We start from the raw sequence: 14485 nt of genomic DNA, 5'->3' as shown, positions 1-14485 counted from the left end.
TGGGCGTTGGATATGGCCTTGATGAAGATCTAATGGTGATGATGGAGGGCGCATAGTAAGCCCCATGAATGAGGCGCATAGGATCTGCAGATAGGGAGGATTAAAGAAAATGCACAAAATAATGTTGGGGACGAGGATCGAACCCCTAACCTCACGCTTGAAGGTCATCATCGTTTCTTTTACCACTTGGCCATGCTTCAGTTCACGTTATGAACATGTATTCATAATATTAAAATACAAAAAAAAGAAGATTTAAAAATAAATAAAAAAGGTCGCGCCCAGACTTTCTTTCTTCTTCGTTGCGTTTTCCAGAATTATAGACTTTTAGGCCACGGTTTTGTGCGTGGCCATAGTCCTTCAAATCCAAAACCTGCAAAACAAACATTAATCGACGCAAACGAATGGTCCAGATCAGACGTAAATGACTCTATGAATTCAATAGACTCTTTAATTTGGCCGGAAAATCATTCTCATACAAAACCCCTATTTCAGGAGCATAGAACCCTAACAATGGCATATGGTTGTTCTTGGCATGAAACTCAAATTAAATAACCCAGATAGGTTGCAAACAAGATTGTAAACACACTGATATATTCAAATACGGTTTATGATACACATATGAATGAAATCGAAAATTAAAAAAGGCTTGAAAATAAGAACCGTGACGCTGCAATTCCGAGTAGTTTCACGTGCGGCAAACGACTGGGTTTGATCAGAGACTTCCAAGGAGTCAATTGGTGTCGTTGTCTTGTCTTGAAACGGCTGCAATCTCGAAAACAGAAGTTGAAGTTTTCTTGAATTTCTTTGAAGTTTTGTGAAGAGCCTGGAGGCCACCAATCCTTCTAGTTTCGTCTTCGTTTGATTGATGCACGCTTTTGGATTCTTTTTGATGATGTTTGCTGGTAGTTTGTGTGAGAATTGTAAAAGTTGCAGATCGTTTAACCGGCAAAGCTACTGTGTATGAAACTGTAGAAAAAAAATATTATTGTGCAGATACATACATGAACCGGGTACGTTCCAGACCAAAAAAAAAAGATTCGGAATAAGGGTTAGCTCCTCCTCCCTTCAGTTGTGTAAAGGTTGTCCTATTTATAATATACAAAATTAGGTTAAACTTGATGGACCAAAATTAATTAAAAATAACTAAAAACCCAAATAGAAGGAATTATTCTTATTGAGTTTTTATAATTATATTTAACCAATTAAAAAACTAGCCTAAAATGTTAGTAACAACTAAAATAAAAAATTAATTGCAAATATACAAACAAATTTTTTGCGATTTTAAAAAAGGTAAATTAAACGGAAATTAAGTTAGTAACAAATAAAATAAAAAATGTTAATAATGTGACTCGAGCACGGGACCTCGTGCTATTGTACCATTCACGCTCAAATTCTTACCAACTGTGCCAATTCATTTATTCGAAATAAAATGGCGTTTGTAAATATATGAGGGCAAATTTTGGGGTATGACAGCTGCCCCTGTTCAATTATCTTAAACCTGAAGATGTAGAGTGGTTTATATGCCAGTCGGTATCTGAAGGTTGGAGATGATTGAACACAAGAATACCAAGAAATTTGCCCTATTTGAAGTAGGGACTTTTGTCGGAGATGGGCTTGTAGATGCCATCTGATAGTTGTTAGAGTGTAGATTGTTACGCAATTTCTGCTTTTACTGTCTTCCCTCTTTTGAATGTTGAGGAACCGTCAAAGGTATCGACTCAAATCTGTGTTGGGTTATTTAAGGAACCGTCAAAGGTATCGACTTAAATTCGAAGCACATTGTTGAGGCACCGTCAAAGGTATCGACTCAGATATGCGGATAGATTGTATAAGGAACCGTCAAAGGTGTCGACTTATATCTGAAGTATGTCGTTAAGGAACCGTCAAAGGTGTCGACTTAACTCTTGATATGGGTTGTTAAGGAACCGTCAAAGGTATCGACTTAACTCTGAAGCATATCATTGAGGCACCGTCAAAGGTATCGACTCAGATATGTAGATAGATTGTATAAGGAACCGTCAAAGGTATCGACTTATATCTGAAGTGTGTTGTTAAGGAACCGTCAAAGGTGTCGACTTAACTCTGCATTGGATTATTAAGGAACCGTCAAAGGTATCGACTTAATTCTGGAAGGTTGTTAAGGAACCGTCAAAGGTGTCGACTTAACTCTAGAGATAGATCATTAAGGAACCGTCAAAGGTATCGACTTAATAGATTGTTAAGGAACCGTCAAAGGTATCGACTTAACTCTGAAGATAGATCATTAAGGAACCGTCAAAGGTATCGACTTAATTCTTGAAAGTAGAGACAGTAATATCCTGAAAAGTAAAGGTTAGTTTTCTTATGTCATGATGCATGTGTTATGTAATGAGTCTCTCAAAATAAATGAGAAATTTTGTATGTCATGCATGAATTTATTATGAAGTTATGTATGCAATGCATGAATATGTTTGTGTCATATGGTATGTGATTATGATCCATGTTGTTTTAGTCGAAAAAATAAATCTCCATGTCTTCGTGATTTTGATATCTGATTTCGTCTTGAAGATGCTCAGCTGGGGATTTATGGTTTCTGCTTGGGGATGATCAGTAGTTTGATGTACCCTGATTTAGGGATATTAATAAATCATGTTGGAGAAGAGCAAAGTGTCGGAGAACAGGTGGTATTGAAGATGTAAACTCTGTTGGGGAGCCATGAGTATGTTTGAAGATATCTTCTGGAGGATTGCTCTGTGGGGATATGATTTTGTGAAATCTGAATTGCGGGAAGGCATGGATGCCTTGAATATTTCCCCCAGTATTATAGTGACTACCATTCCTGGATTTGATTAGGACATGCCACTGAGTATTTGATAAAGATGTAAAACTAGACTTGCATAGATTTGCCCCTGCTAGTAGGAACTTTGGAAAGATTCGCCTCGCGAGGGCTTTATGAGATGTACACTATGGGCGATATGCCCCTCGTAATCATAGGCTTAAGACACTGTCCTATGTTGGTTGAGAAGTAGCTTCAGATCTCCTTGGGTGCATGCCCCTGATCAATGTTTTAAAAACCGGACCGGTCATCAAACCGGTAAAGGTACTGGGTCACTGGTTCATCGGTCGAACCACTGGGTCACTGGTCGAACCGCATGACCAAACCGGATTAAACCGGATTAAACCGGATTAAACCTGTCATTATAATAAAACTATATAATCCATTAAACCGGTATAAAACCGGTTGAACCGGATCATTCAATATCTAAAAAAATTATAACTAGCACTTAAAAGCTGGTCCATTAACAGCATAATCTATAAACAAGGCTCTTAAAAATCACAAATTCAGAAGTTGTACATTAGATGCGGAAAATACTAATAATCCATATAGTTTACCGCTCTTAAAAAGCACAAATATAGTTTGCTTGACACTTAAAAATTACAAATTTAGTGCAAATTTAAACATAAGTATTACACATAACAAAGTAGTACAAATTACAAAGTCTAATTGCAATATAAACTAATAGAATACTTTAGAACCAAAACACTCAAATATCTATTAAATTTAGTTCCAAGGAGGTAAAATTATCTCAATGTTGGGATCTCCTTCAACATCAAAACCATCTTCGACAAAATCAATCGCATTTGTAACATCTTCCCCATCAACGATATCATTACTTTGGTTGTTTTCTCCGGAGTTAAGTGGTGCATCTCCCTCAACATCAACATCATCCAAATTTAATTCATCTATAACAACATCAATTTAAAGAGTTTAGAAATTGACATATTTTAAGAAATTAAAACAACATAATTGTAATCACAAAAATGAATACCATACCAATATCATTTGAAATAGGTTGGATTGTCATACTAGCAAGATCTTTGCGTAGTGCTTCCACCTCCTCAACGGTCAAGAATGGTGGTGAATCCTCCAACACCCAATTAGAATGATCACCGAGTGTTTCAAAATTAATAGGATCATAATTTTGTTTCTTCTTGGTTCTACAAATCATTAACGGCAATGTCAAACATAGAACCAAATAAATTTAACAAATCTAACATTCTTAATAAACTAAACAAAATATTCTTAAATATAGAATCATTAAATATTCTTAATAAACTAAACAAAATCATATATTCTTAACTATAGAACCAATATTCTTATGTCATCAAGAGAAGAACAAAATAGTCTTGTTTATAAATCAAACAAACTAAACAATAACATATTTCTTAACTATAAAATGGTATCATATATTCTTTACCATAGAACCAATATTATCATGTCATCAAGTATTGAAACAATAGCATATAAAGCATAATAAGTGCTATACCTATTTTGTAGCCTTAAATTGTAACGAACATAAACGAGATCATTAAGCTTTTGATGCTCCAACCTATTTCTCTTTTTTGAATGAATGTGTTCAAACACACTCCAATTTCGTTCACAACCAGATGCACTACAAGTTTGACTCAAAATCCGAATAGCCAGCTTTTGCAAATTCGGCGCTTCGGTTCCATAAGTGTCCCACCATTGATCTAGAATAATGCATGTGAAAAAAATTAGAAAACATTTTAAAATTCATATTGACATTGTACCAAAATGCTTAAAGTTTATCATATAATTTTACCTGGCAAAACATCATCTCGGTTTTCTACTGCTGTTGTCCTTCCAAAACTACCTTCACAATTTTTGAATGAAGTCATCTCAGCAGTTAATTTAGATCGCAAGTCCTTACTATCATAAGCATACTTTTCAATGACATCCAAAAGGCCTTGGGTGGTGGACTTGTTTTTTTCATATTCCGGACCAAATCTACAAGATGGATTTAACCAATAACCAGCAGCATGGAGATTTTTCCGAAGTTGTGCATCCCAACGGTTATCCAAGATCTTCAAATAAGGCTCTACTTTCAACTTATTTCTTCTAAACCTCTTCTCAATCTCCTCTCTTGCTTTATACATAGCTCGATAGAGATATCCCATAGCCGGCTTATCTTCACTATCAACAATACGCAACACACGTACAAGAGGTTCTGTAATTTTCACTATGTCAGCACATTTAGACCAAAAGCTTGAGTCTAAGACTTGTTCCACAAATTGCTTTGCCTTGACATCTTTGGAATAAGTTGTGGTTGTCCACTCTTTGGATGTTACCATGGCTCTTAGTGCATCTTTATGAGACAAAATACTTTGCAATGCAATGAAATTAGTAGCAAAGCGGGTTGGAGCAGGACGGAGTATTTCTCTTCCACCTGTATGTTGTCTCATCAAATACAATGCAAAACAATGATTATATATGTATTTGGTAATTTTTGAAGCTTGTGACACTGTCTCACTTACTTCCTCTAATTTCCCCATGTCTTGCAACATCAAATTAATACAATGTGCCGCACAAGGAGACCAAAACAACTTAGGAAACTCCCTTTCCAACAACTTTCCAGCAGCAACATAATTCGCAGCATTATCTGTAACGACTTGAACAACATTTTCCTGGCCAACATATAACACTACTTCCTTGAAAAGCTTAAACAATGTTTCTGCAGTTTTAGAAGCACCAGAGGCATCAACAGACTTTATGAAAATAGTTCCTTTGGGGCAATAAACTAAAAAGTTTATAAGAGTTCTTCTACAACGATCTGTCCATCCATCTGCCATAAGAGTACAACCTGTATCCTTCCAAGTAGAACGATATTGCTCTATCTGTATCTTCACGTCATCAACCCACTTATTTAACAAATTACCACGAAGAGCATGCATGGTAGGAACTTTATATCCAGCACCCATACAACAAAGAGCATCAACTGCAGGTTGAAAATATGGTGAATTTGCAGCATTGAAAGGAATAGATGCATCAATAAACCACTTGGCAATAGCAAGATCACACTTTTCTACCACTTCTTTACTTTGCATCACACTTTTTAAAGTAGGCTGAGCTCCCGGAGTTGTTCTTGGTAAAAAATAAGTACCAATGCGAGCGTCATTCTTTTTAGATGCACCAATTTGCAATTCACCTCCCTCCGTAGTAAATGACTCACTTTCAGCCACATCCGAAGCTTTTCTTTTCTTGCTCCGCTCGTTGAAATGTTGTTTCATCTGAAAACGAATTTCAGCAGACACTTTCTTACAAATTTCAACATTTCCTACTATTCCAGCCAAGTGTTGCTTTACCCTATGAATTCCACCTCCACCAAAAGATTTGTGACAGTACATACAAACAAGAGATTTTCCATCAGGACTTCTAGTACAATGTGCCCAAGCTATATCAGTCTTTCCTCTAACATTATTTTGAACTAAACTTTGCCATAAAAAAATTGCCATAATAAACTATAAAAAAAATACTATACGTAGACAACTTAACTTAACTTATAAAAATTGAACAAATATATATTTTAGAAATAAACAATGTGAGAATAGAGTTTCTTGCTTTTTACTACAATTAGAATGTTTTCATGCATGTTATATATAGTTGTGATTCATTATTAATTCAAGACCATACACTGAATTGCTTCATAAAAAAAAATAGATTCATGCATGGTAGTTGTTGATCAACCTTCATATACTAAATTTCTATCATTTCTATTTTTGTTATGAGACTACAAAAAAGAAAATGAAATTATTTAAACCTATTTAGGATAAGCACTAAGCCCCATTTTGAACAGAGAAATAAAGATATAAAACTGAGCAATGGATAATGTAGGGGATAATGTAGCACCATAGAAATTAAGCCAGTAGCAATGGATATAAAACTGATAATGTAGTATGAAGTTTTTTTAAGTTCTGTGGCTTGGCATGGCTAGGATTTTTGTTTAACATGAAAATAACAAATTCTAAGTTATTGTAGATATAGAAAAAGTCTGCATTAGTTTTTTAGACACCGAACATACTGTTACTTAATTAGTGTGTATTCATCTATGTCACAGTTCATCAAAACCCCTTTTCAGTCACTGCCAAATTGCGACTTAAACCTTGTGGCAATCCCATCCCCGTTCATGCTTAGATAATGCTATCTGATATTCGAACTCACATCTAGGTGACCCTTGTAGTTGTTGGACATTAGGACAAGAAAGGACACACAATAGAGTGCTTGCATGACAGTATGCTTTTGGTGTCTTAAGTTACAGAAAATGTTTAAATTGCTTTCAGACAACAACAACAAAACCAGCAGTAAGAACAACAACAACATTCACAGAACAACAACAATATTCACAGAACAACAACAAAATCAATAAATGATTGGATTGAAGATAACAACAACTCTCAAACAAAGTAACCCTAATTTTTAATACATGTCAGAATAAAAATTAAAAAAACTTACGGTGCAGTGGGATTGATGATGGAGGCGCGGTGGCGGAAAAGGAAACGGCGGCGTTGATGTGCAAAGGAAACGGCGGCGTTGATGTGCAAAGGAAACGGCGGCCAGTTTCTTCTACTTCTCTTCTTTTGTTTCTGAAAAGTGAAAGAAAACTATACGATGGCTGAAACAAGTTTACAAAATATTTTTCATTTTTTTTAATTTAAAACTCAAAACGACGTCGTTTTGAATAAATTTTTTTTTTAAAAAAAATAAGCAATTGAACCGGCGGTTTACGAGAACCACCGGTTTTCCCGGTTCGCACCGGTTCGCACCGGTTCACGCCGGTTCTATCCGGTTCTCAGACATGGACGATCGAACAAGTGAACCTGGCCGGTTACCTGGCCGGTTCCCGGTTCAACCGGTCCGACCGGCCGGTCCGGTCCGGTTTTTAAAACATTGCCCCTGATTGTTTAGGCCTCATTGAGAGATTCTCAGAATCTTGACTTGGTTGCCCCAGATTGATCGGGAAATAGTTTGAAACCCACTTGAGATGTATGCCTTTGACTTTTTGGCATTTTAGAGATTCTTTGAATCTTGACTGAATTGCCCCAGATTGATTGAGCGAAACGTGTCGTGCCCCTTGTATTCGTAGGAGACATTGTTTCTTGGAGTAATCTTGTCTGTCGGGATAACTTTCAGTCATTAGTTGCACCCTGTGCAAGTTCTTTCTGATGCTAACATTTGAAATTATGTAGCAGAATATGTTTAATAATGAATTCACGAGATGCAATGCATATGTATGTCTCGAGTTTTTTTTTTTTTGAAAAATGTTTAAACAAGAGATGTAAAGGCGTGATATTTGTAAAAACATGATGTTTGTAACAATGTGATGTTTGTAAAGATGAAATATCAACTCAGTATTTTTGGCAAACCTTAAGGAGTCAGGATACCTTTTTGGTGACAATGTGCTTTCGAACTAACCATGCTTCAGTTAGGACTTTCAAGGGTTGTAATGTGGCTTGGTTCACGGTTTAAGAAACAAAGGATAAAGGCTCAAAATTTGATTGTACCCACCCCTCTTCGTGATGATCTTCAGTCCTAAGCTCAGTTAATTCAACTTATGCATTCAGGTTCCAAGAGACTTTTGGATTTGCACCTTTGATAATGATGATGGTTCACAAGCAGAGAGAAACTCTGAGATGACAGTCACTTCTTCATATTGGTAATCACAACATTGTGTTGTTTAGGAATTTATTGACTTCTCCTTTTCCATTTTTGATATCCCTAACTTTTGCCTGAACTGTCTATTTTGAGCTTACAGTCAGCGGGATGCCTTGATTTTTGCCTAAGTCATTTTTTGATTTTTGACTTAGCAGGCTTTTCCTTGTATGTTTTTTCGTTTTTTTTTTTTGAAAGATATTGACTGCCTTTGCTTGATGATTGATGAACCATCATTGGCTTCTGATTGACATCCCCAACACTTCTTGTATGTGTGCGGATGATCGCTTGTGATTGAAACCTTTGTTGTAAGGTGTACTGAAAGATTCTCTTAAAATAGAATGCACAGCCAAATTAACTGAGAACTACCCTGCCCCAGGTTACGATCGAGAGTTTTGAATTAGTACAAGAAAGAAACTTCTACTTCTTAGGCTCAAAGGGGTTGACGAGGGATTAACATCCTTATATCTCCACTGTTTAAGAGTTGAAACAATGCCTGTACATCGTCAGCATAGTCCGCTCAAAAGCATACTGTATGAGGTTGCGGTATCGTTTTCGTCATCCTCCCTTAAAAGGCTTACAGCTTAGCAGGAGTTGAATAAACACAAAACATATGCAAAGTAAATACGTAATTTAAAATGAGTGATAGCGAAATAATGAATTCAAGACAAGCATATGCAATGCACTGATGATGATTATTAAGGCAAATAATGTCTATCATAATTCGAATGTTTAAGCAAATAGAAAAGAAACATGCAAATAAAAGTAGATCTAATGATCCAAAAGTTCGTCCGTCTAGACGTCAATCAGTCTTGTCATGACTAGGCATAGGAGCGGTGATCACCATAGGATTTTCAGGAGGGTTGAATTTGATATCTCCTTCATTAATCATATCTTGAATCTTATTCTTCAATATCCAGCAATCGTTTGTGTAATGTCCAGGAATTGTTTGTGTAATGTCCAGGAATGTTGGAATGGTACGCGCACCTTGTATTGAGTTTATAGCCAGGAGTGGAGGTGTTAGCATTCTTAGGAGGGTCCCTCAGAGTAATCAATTCGATCTTCAATAGATGTTGTAATGCTTGAGCCAATGACATATTGATCTCGGTGAATTGACGCTTGGGTACGTCTGGCTTTCTTTGTTGTTGTGGAACTGGTGTAGAGATTCAGAGTATCCGGGGTCCGAGCTTTCCGGAATGTATCTGGCGTAGGATATCAGAACGAGTTATTCATTAAACCATCTCTAAAAAGGTATGCCAGAACGGGTCGTACATTAGACCATATCTGAGGAGGAATATCAGAACGAGCCATACGTTAGACTATATTTGTTGAGGAATAGCAGAACGAGTCGTACATTAGACCATATCTGTTGGAATGTCAGAACGAGTCATACATTGGACCATATCTGAGGAAGGATATCAGAACGAGTTATTCATTAAACCATATCTAAAGGGGAATACCAGAACGAGTCATACATTAAACCATATCTGATGATTAATGCCAGAACGAGTCATACACTAGACCATATCTGACTGAAGATACCGGAACGGGTCATACATTAGACCATATCTGATAGGGAATGCTTGCTTGTTAGAGTCAATGAGTTATTTGACGAAGTTTTGGAATGTAAAAAGGCTTGTCAGGATGAATCTCCAGCTCGATTATATCTGAGAGGAATGATTGTTATGGCGGAACCTGAAAACAAAGTTAGAAATATGCAATGTCATGAATGCAAATGAAATGTTTTCAAGGATCTATAGGAAATTTAGTTAGCAACATTTAGAAAATGATTTGGTTGCGTCTTTGTCTGAAGAATCCTGGACTTTGTTTTGGAACGTCCTTCTTTGAGAATCGAGCTCACCATATCGAGTGGGTCATCGCCTCTGATTTGGGAACTTCTGAATTTGAAGGTACATGGCTAGAGGAAAGTGAATCCTCTTGCCCCTTGTTAGGTGCTACACCTTTGAATCGGAAGGTATGTGGCTAGAGGAAAATTAATCCTCTTGCCCCTTGATAGGAATTTAGTCCTTGATAAGAGTACCTGAAATTGTGCGCCCTAAATCCCTAGGATCCTTGAAAGGGTTAGTTATGATGTTATGATGTCATGCAGATGCAATGCATTAGACATAGTGTGATATAGTAAGGGTAAACACGTCCTTCAACAAAACCTACAAGGAAACAACAGTTAGTATGTTATGTGAATGCAGCTCATTAGGCACGACATAGAATAGTGAGGGCAAACAAGTACTTTAACAAAAACCTGCAAGGAAACAGAGGTTAGTAGCAAACACAAACAAGTCACACAAGTGCCCTTAGGTTTAGAGGCTTTCTTGAAGTTCGTAGGTAAGTACCCTCCCCACTGAAGTTTAGTTGGTTCAGCCTGTCCTATATAAAGATCGGGTTCTATGGAGCTCATATCATTGACCTTCCTCGAAGGCGCTTATCTCAGTTCGGTAATCGAATCACCAACCGAGAAGGTCCCGAAAGTCCAGTCCATATGAGTGTAGCTTCGAGTATCAACCAACTTCAGTCGGAACCAAAGCCAGCCATCTCGCTACTTCCTAATAGGCCAAAGTCAAGTTCGACTAAGGTTCTAAGGGCAGATTAGTGCTTAACGACACCACGCGGCAGCCAAGCATTTCCTCAGGTCGGATCCCAAGGAACACCAGGACAAACCAATGTGTCACACTAACGATGACCATCAGTTCAACCACATCAGTATACGCTGTGCAGTCTCATTGATCTCATGTCATTTACCTAAGGTACTCAGATCCGGGTTAGGATCTTTCACACAGCAGAATACCCAAAACAACCATGCAAAAGTAAAGCAAACAAAGCAAACAATAGAAAACATTTAAAGTGAATCCTAAACTTTTAAGGTAACCCCTCTTTTATCGAAATTTATCCCCAGCAGAGTCGCCAGTTCTGTAATACGGTGAACTGACTTTTTAATAATCGAAATGTCGCGGTAAGCAAGAGTCGCCACCGACTTTTATTTTATCCAAACGGGTTCGGAAAGGCAAAAAGAAACAGAAAAAAACCTTTTAAAAGAAATCTAAGTTCGGGGGGTAATTTATGCAAAGGGAAGGTGTAAGGCACCCTTTGCATCCATGGTTTTCCATGGGCTCTTAATTGCTTTGCTTGCTCGTTTGTTTAGAAAATGTAGATGAAAGAGATAGGGACTTTAGCTCGTAAATGAGCATTGCCCTTTTGAAAAATTATGAGAAAGAATATAATAAAAGTTTGAGCATTGCAAGGCAATTAGGGGCAATTACCTTAAACTCAGATGATAGGTCTCTTTTTAGCCTTTCAGAATGAAAGGGTCTATCCTTGCCATAAGAGGGCAGGAAGCCTTTCGTTTGGAGGTTGAAGGGTCATCGAAGCATCCTTTGCCATAAGACTGTCCCATGCCATAGAGGGGCAGGTAGTCTAAGGTGAGGATCAGAATAAGCCTTTTCGTAGGCAGCCAGAAGATACCTCAGCCTTTTTCCGTAGGCAACTTCCGAGGGTCGAGGTCATTTTTGTGTATCGAAGGCAGCATCATTTAGGGTCGTATGACCTTTTAATTATCGAGGCAACAGGCTGAGGTATCCTCGTATTCGAGGGACATGGCTTATTCTGCAAAAACACGAGGCAACAGGCAACAAGGCAACAAGGCAACAGAGAGGGTTACCCCAAAAGGTGCGTGTGTGCAACAATCACGTGTTATCTTTTAATTAGTTATTCTAATTCAGTTTAAGGCTTGCACTCCCTAAGATTACTAACCACACAATAATATAAAGCAGTAAAGGGGGCGGGAAATTGTAACCAGCGGATCCCTTATCAGGGTTTGACACAAGTAATAATAATAAAAGGCATAAAATAAAATGAGGTTTAGGTTACCAACAACGTAACTTTGGCAATTGATAAACCCTGAAAAGGAAAAAGACAAGACAGAAAACATATAGTGAGTGCGTTATCAAATTCGAGGGCAAACCTCATTAACTACAAAAGAAAATAGGATAATAAATTAAAAATAGAATAGGGAGGAGGTACTTAGCTTGGCATTTGCCTGACAGGGTTGAGGGCAAGGGTTTGCCAGAAGCATCGACTCTGACCATTAGGAATGAGCAAAGAAACAAATATGGCGTGAGTGTATTATCAGATTCGAGGGCAAAGGGATTAACCCTAAAAATAAAGAATAAATAAATATAAAAATAATAGTTAAAAAAAGTGAGGGTACTTAACTTTTTGCATTTGATCTGATATGGTTGGTAGTCGGAGGATGCCTTTAGGTTAACCCTGAAAAGAGGCAAGGCAAAAGAATGTAAAATAGTCCATTGACTTTCGAGGTTTTTAACCCTATAAGGCAAATGAATATTTAAATGATAAAATAAAAAAAAGGTAAGGTCGGGACTTAGCTTTGTAGAAGGCGAGGCGCGTAATCGGAAGATGTCTGATAATAAACCCTGAAAAAGATACAGACAAATATTTTTAGTGTAGGCATGATCTGACAACAAACCTCACAAACCCTGATTTAGGGTACAAGTTAACCATGGTTAATAAAATAATAAACTAATTGAAATAATACCAAAGTTAACGGAGAAAAATCGAGAGTTTGAATCAATATATCAACTAAATAATTATTGGATGTAATCCTAATTATTTAATTGATAAAAGGTCTATTTTGAAAATGATATCGAATTTTAAATAATAATAAGCAATTATGAATAAAATTGTGAAAACTCGAACTTTCGATAAAATAAATAATTATAATTTGTTATAACAAAATAATTTATTAAGATAAAACTATAATAAAAATAATTATGATAGAAACAAAAACAAAAACAAAAAAGAAATAAGAAAATAGAATGTAATTAAAATTAAAAAGAATTAGAAAAAAACTCAGCTATTGATTCAGTGTGGGGTGGTTTGAAGTCTTTGAGATGCACCCTCACTTCTGGGCGTTGGATATGGCCTTGATGAAGATCTAATGGTGATGATGGAGGGCGCATAGTAAGCCCCATGAATGAGGCGCATAGGATCTGCAGATAGGGAGGATTAAAGAAAATGCACAAAATAATGTTGGGGACGAGGATCGAACCCCTAACCTCACGCTTGAAGGTCATCATCGTTTCTTTTACCACTTGGCCATGCTTCAGTTCACGTTATGAACATGTATTCATAATATTAAAATACAAAAAAAAGAAGATTTAAAAATAAATAAAAAAGGTCGCGCCCAGACTTTCTTTCTTCTTCGTTGCGTTTTCCAGAATTATAGACTTTTAGGCCACGGTTTTGTGCGTGGCCATAGTCCTTCAAATCCAAAACCTGCAAAACAAACATTAATCGACGCAAACGAATGGTCCAGATCAGACGTAAATGACTCTATGAATTCAATAGACTCTTTAATTTGGCCGGAAAATCATTCTCATACAAAACCCCTATTTCAGGAGCATAGAACCCTAACAATGGCATATGGTTGTTCTTGGCATGAAACTCAAATTAAATAACCCAGATAGGTTGCAAACAAGATTGTAAACACACTGATATATTCAAATACGGTTTATGATACACATATGAATGAAATCGAAAATTAAAAAAGGCTTGAAAATAAGAACCGTGACGCTGCAATTCCGAGTAGTTTCACGTGCGGCAAACGACTGGGTTTGATCAGAGACTTCCAAGGAGTCAATTGGTGTCGTTGTCTTGTCTTGAAACGGCTGCAATCTCGAAAACAGAAGTTGAAGTTTTCTTGAATTTCTTTGAAGTTTTGTGAAGAGCCTGGAGGCCACCAATCCTTCTAGTTTCGTCTTCGTTTGATTGATGCACGCTTTTGGATTCTTTTTGATGATGTTTGCTGGTAGTTTGTGTGAGAATTGTAAAAGTTGCAGATCGTTTAACCGACAAAGCTACTGTGTATGAAACTGTAGAAAAAAAATATTATTGTGCAGATACATACATGAACCGGGTACGTTCCAGACCAAAAAAAAAAGATTCGGAATAAGGGTTAGCTCC

At 36.9% G+C, this 14485-nt stretch overlaps 1 protein-coding gene across 1 annotated transcript; it reads right to left on the bottom strand.

Annotated features, from left to right (window-relative positions):
• Positions 1–3271: 3271 nt before the first annotated feature.
• Positions 3272–6294, bottom strand: LOC131641485 (uncharacterized). The gene is made up of 4 exons (XM_058911787.1): positions 4605–6294; positions 4308–4512; positions 3815–3978; positions 3272–3723 (listed from the first exon to the last, which is right to left on the bottom strand). The coding sequence occupies exons 1-4, from the start codon at positions 6292–6294 to the stop codon at positions 3542–3544; spliced, it is 2241 nt and encodes a 746-aa protein (XP_058767770.1). The 3' UTR covers positions 3272–3541.
• Positions 6295–14485: the final 8191 nt, after the last annotated feature.

Source organism: Vicia villosa, unplaced genomic scaffold, assembly GCF_029867415.1.
Source record: "Vicia villosa cultivar HV-30 ecotype Madison, WI unplaced genomic scaffold, Vvil1.0 ctg.003777F_1_1, whole genome shotgun sequence".
NCBI lineage: Eukaryota > Viridiplantae > Streptophyta > Magnoliopsida > Fabales > Fabaceae > Vicia > Vicia villosa.
Note: the sequence above shows the minus strand (reverse complement) of the source record. Positions and strands in the feature narration are given on the sequence as shown.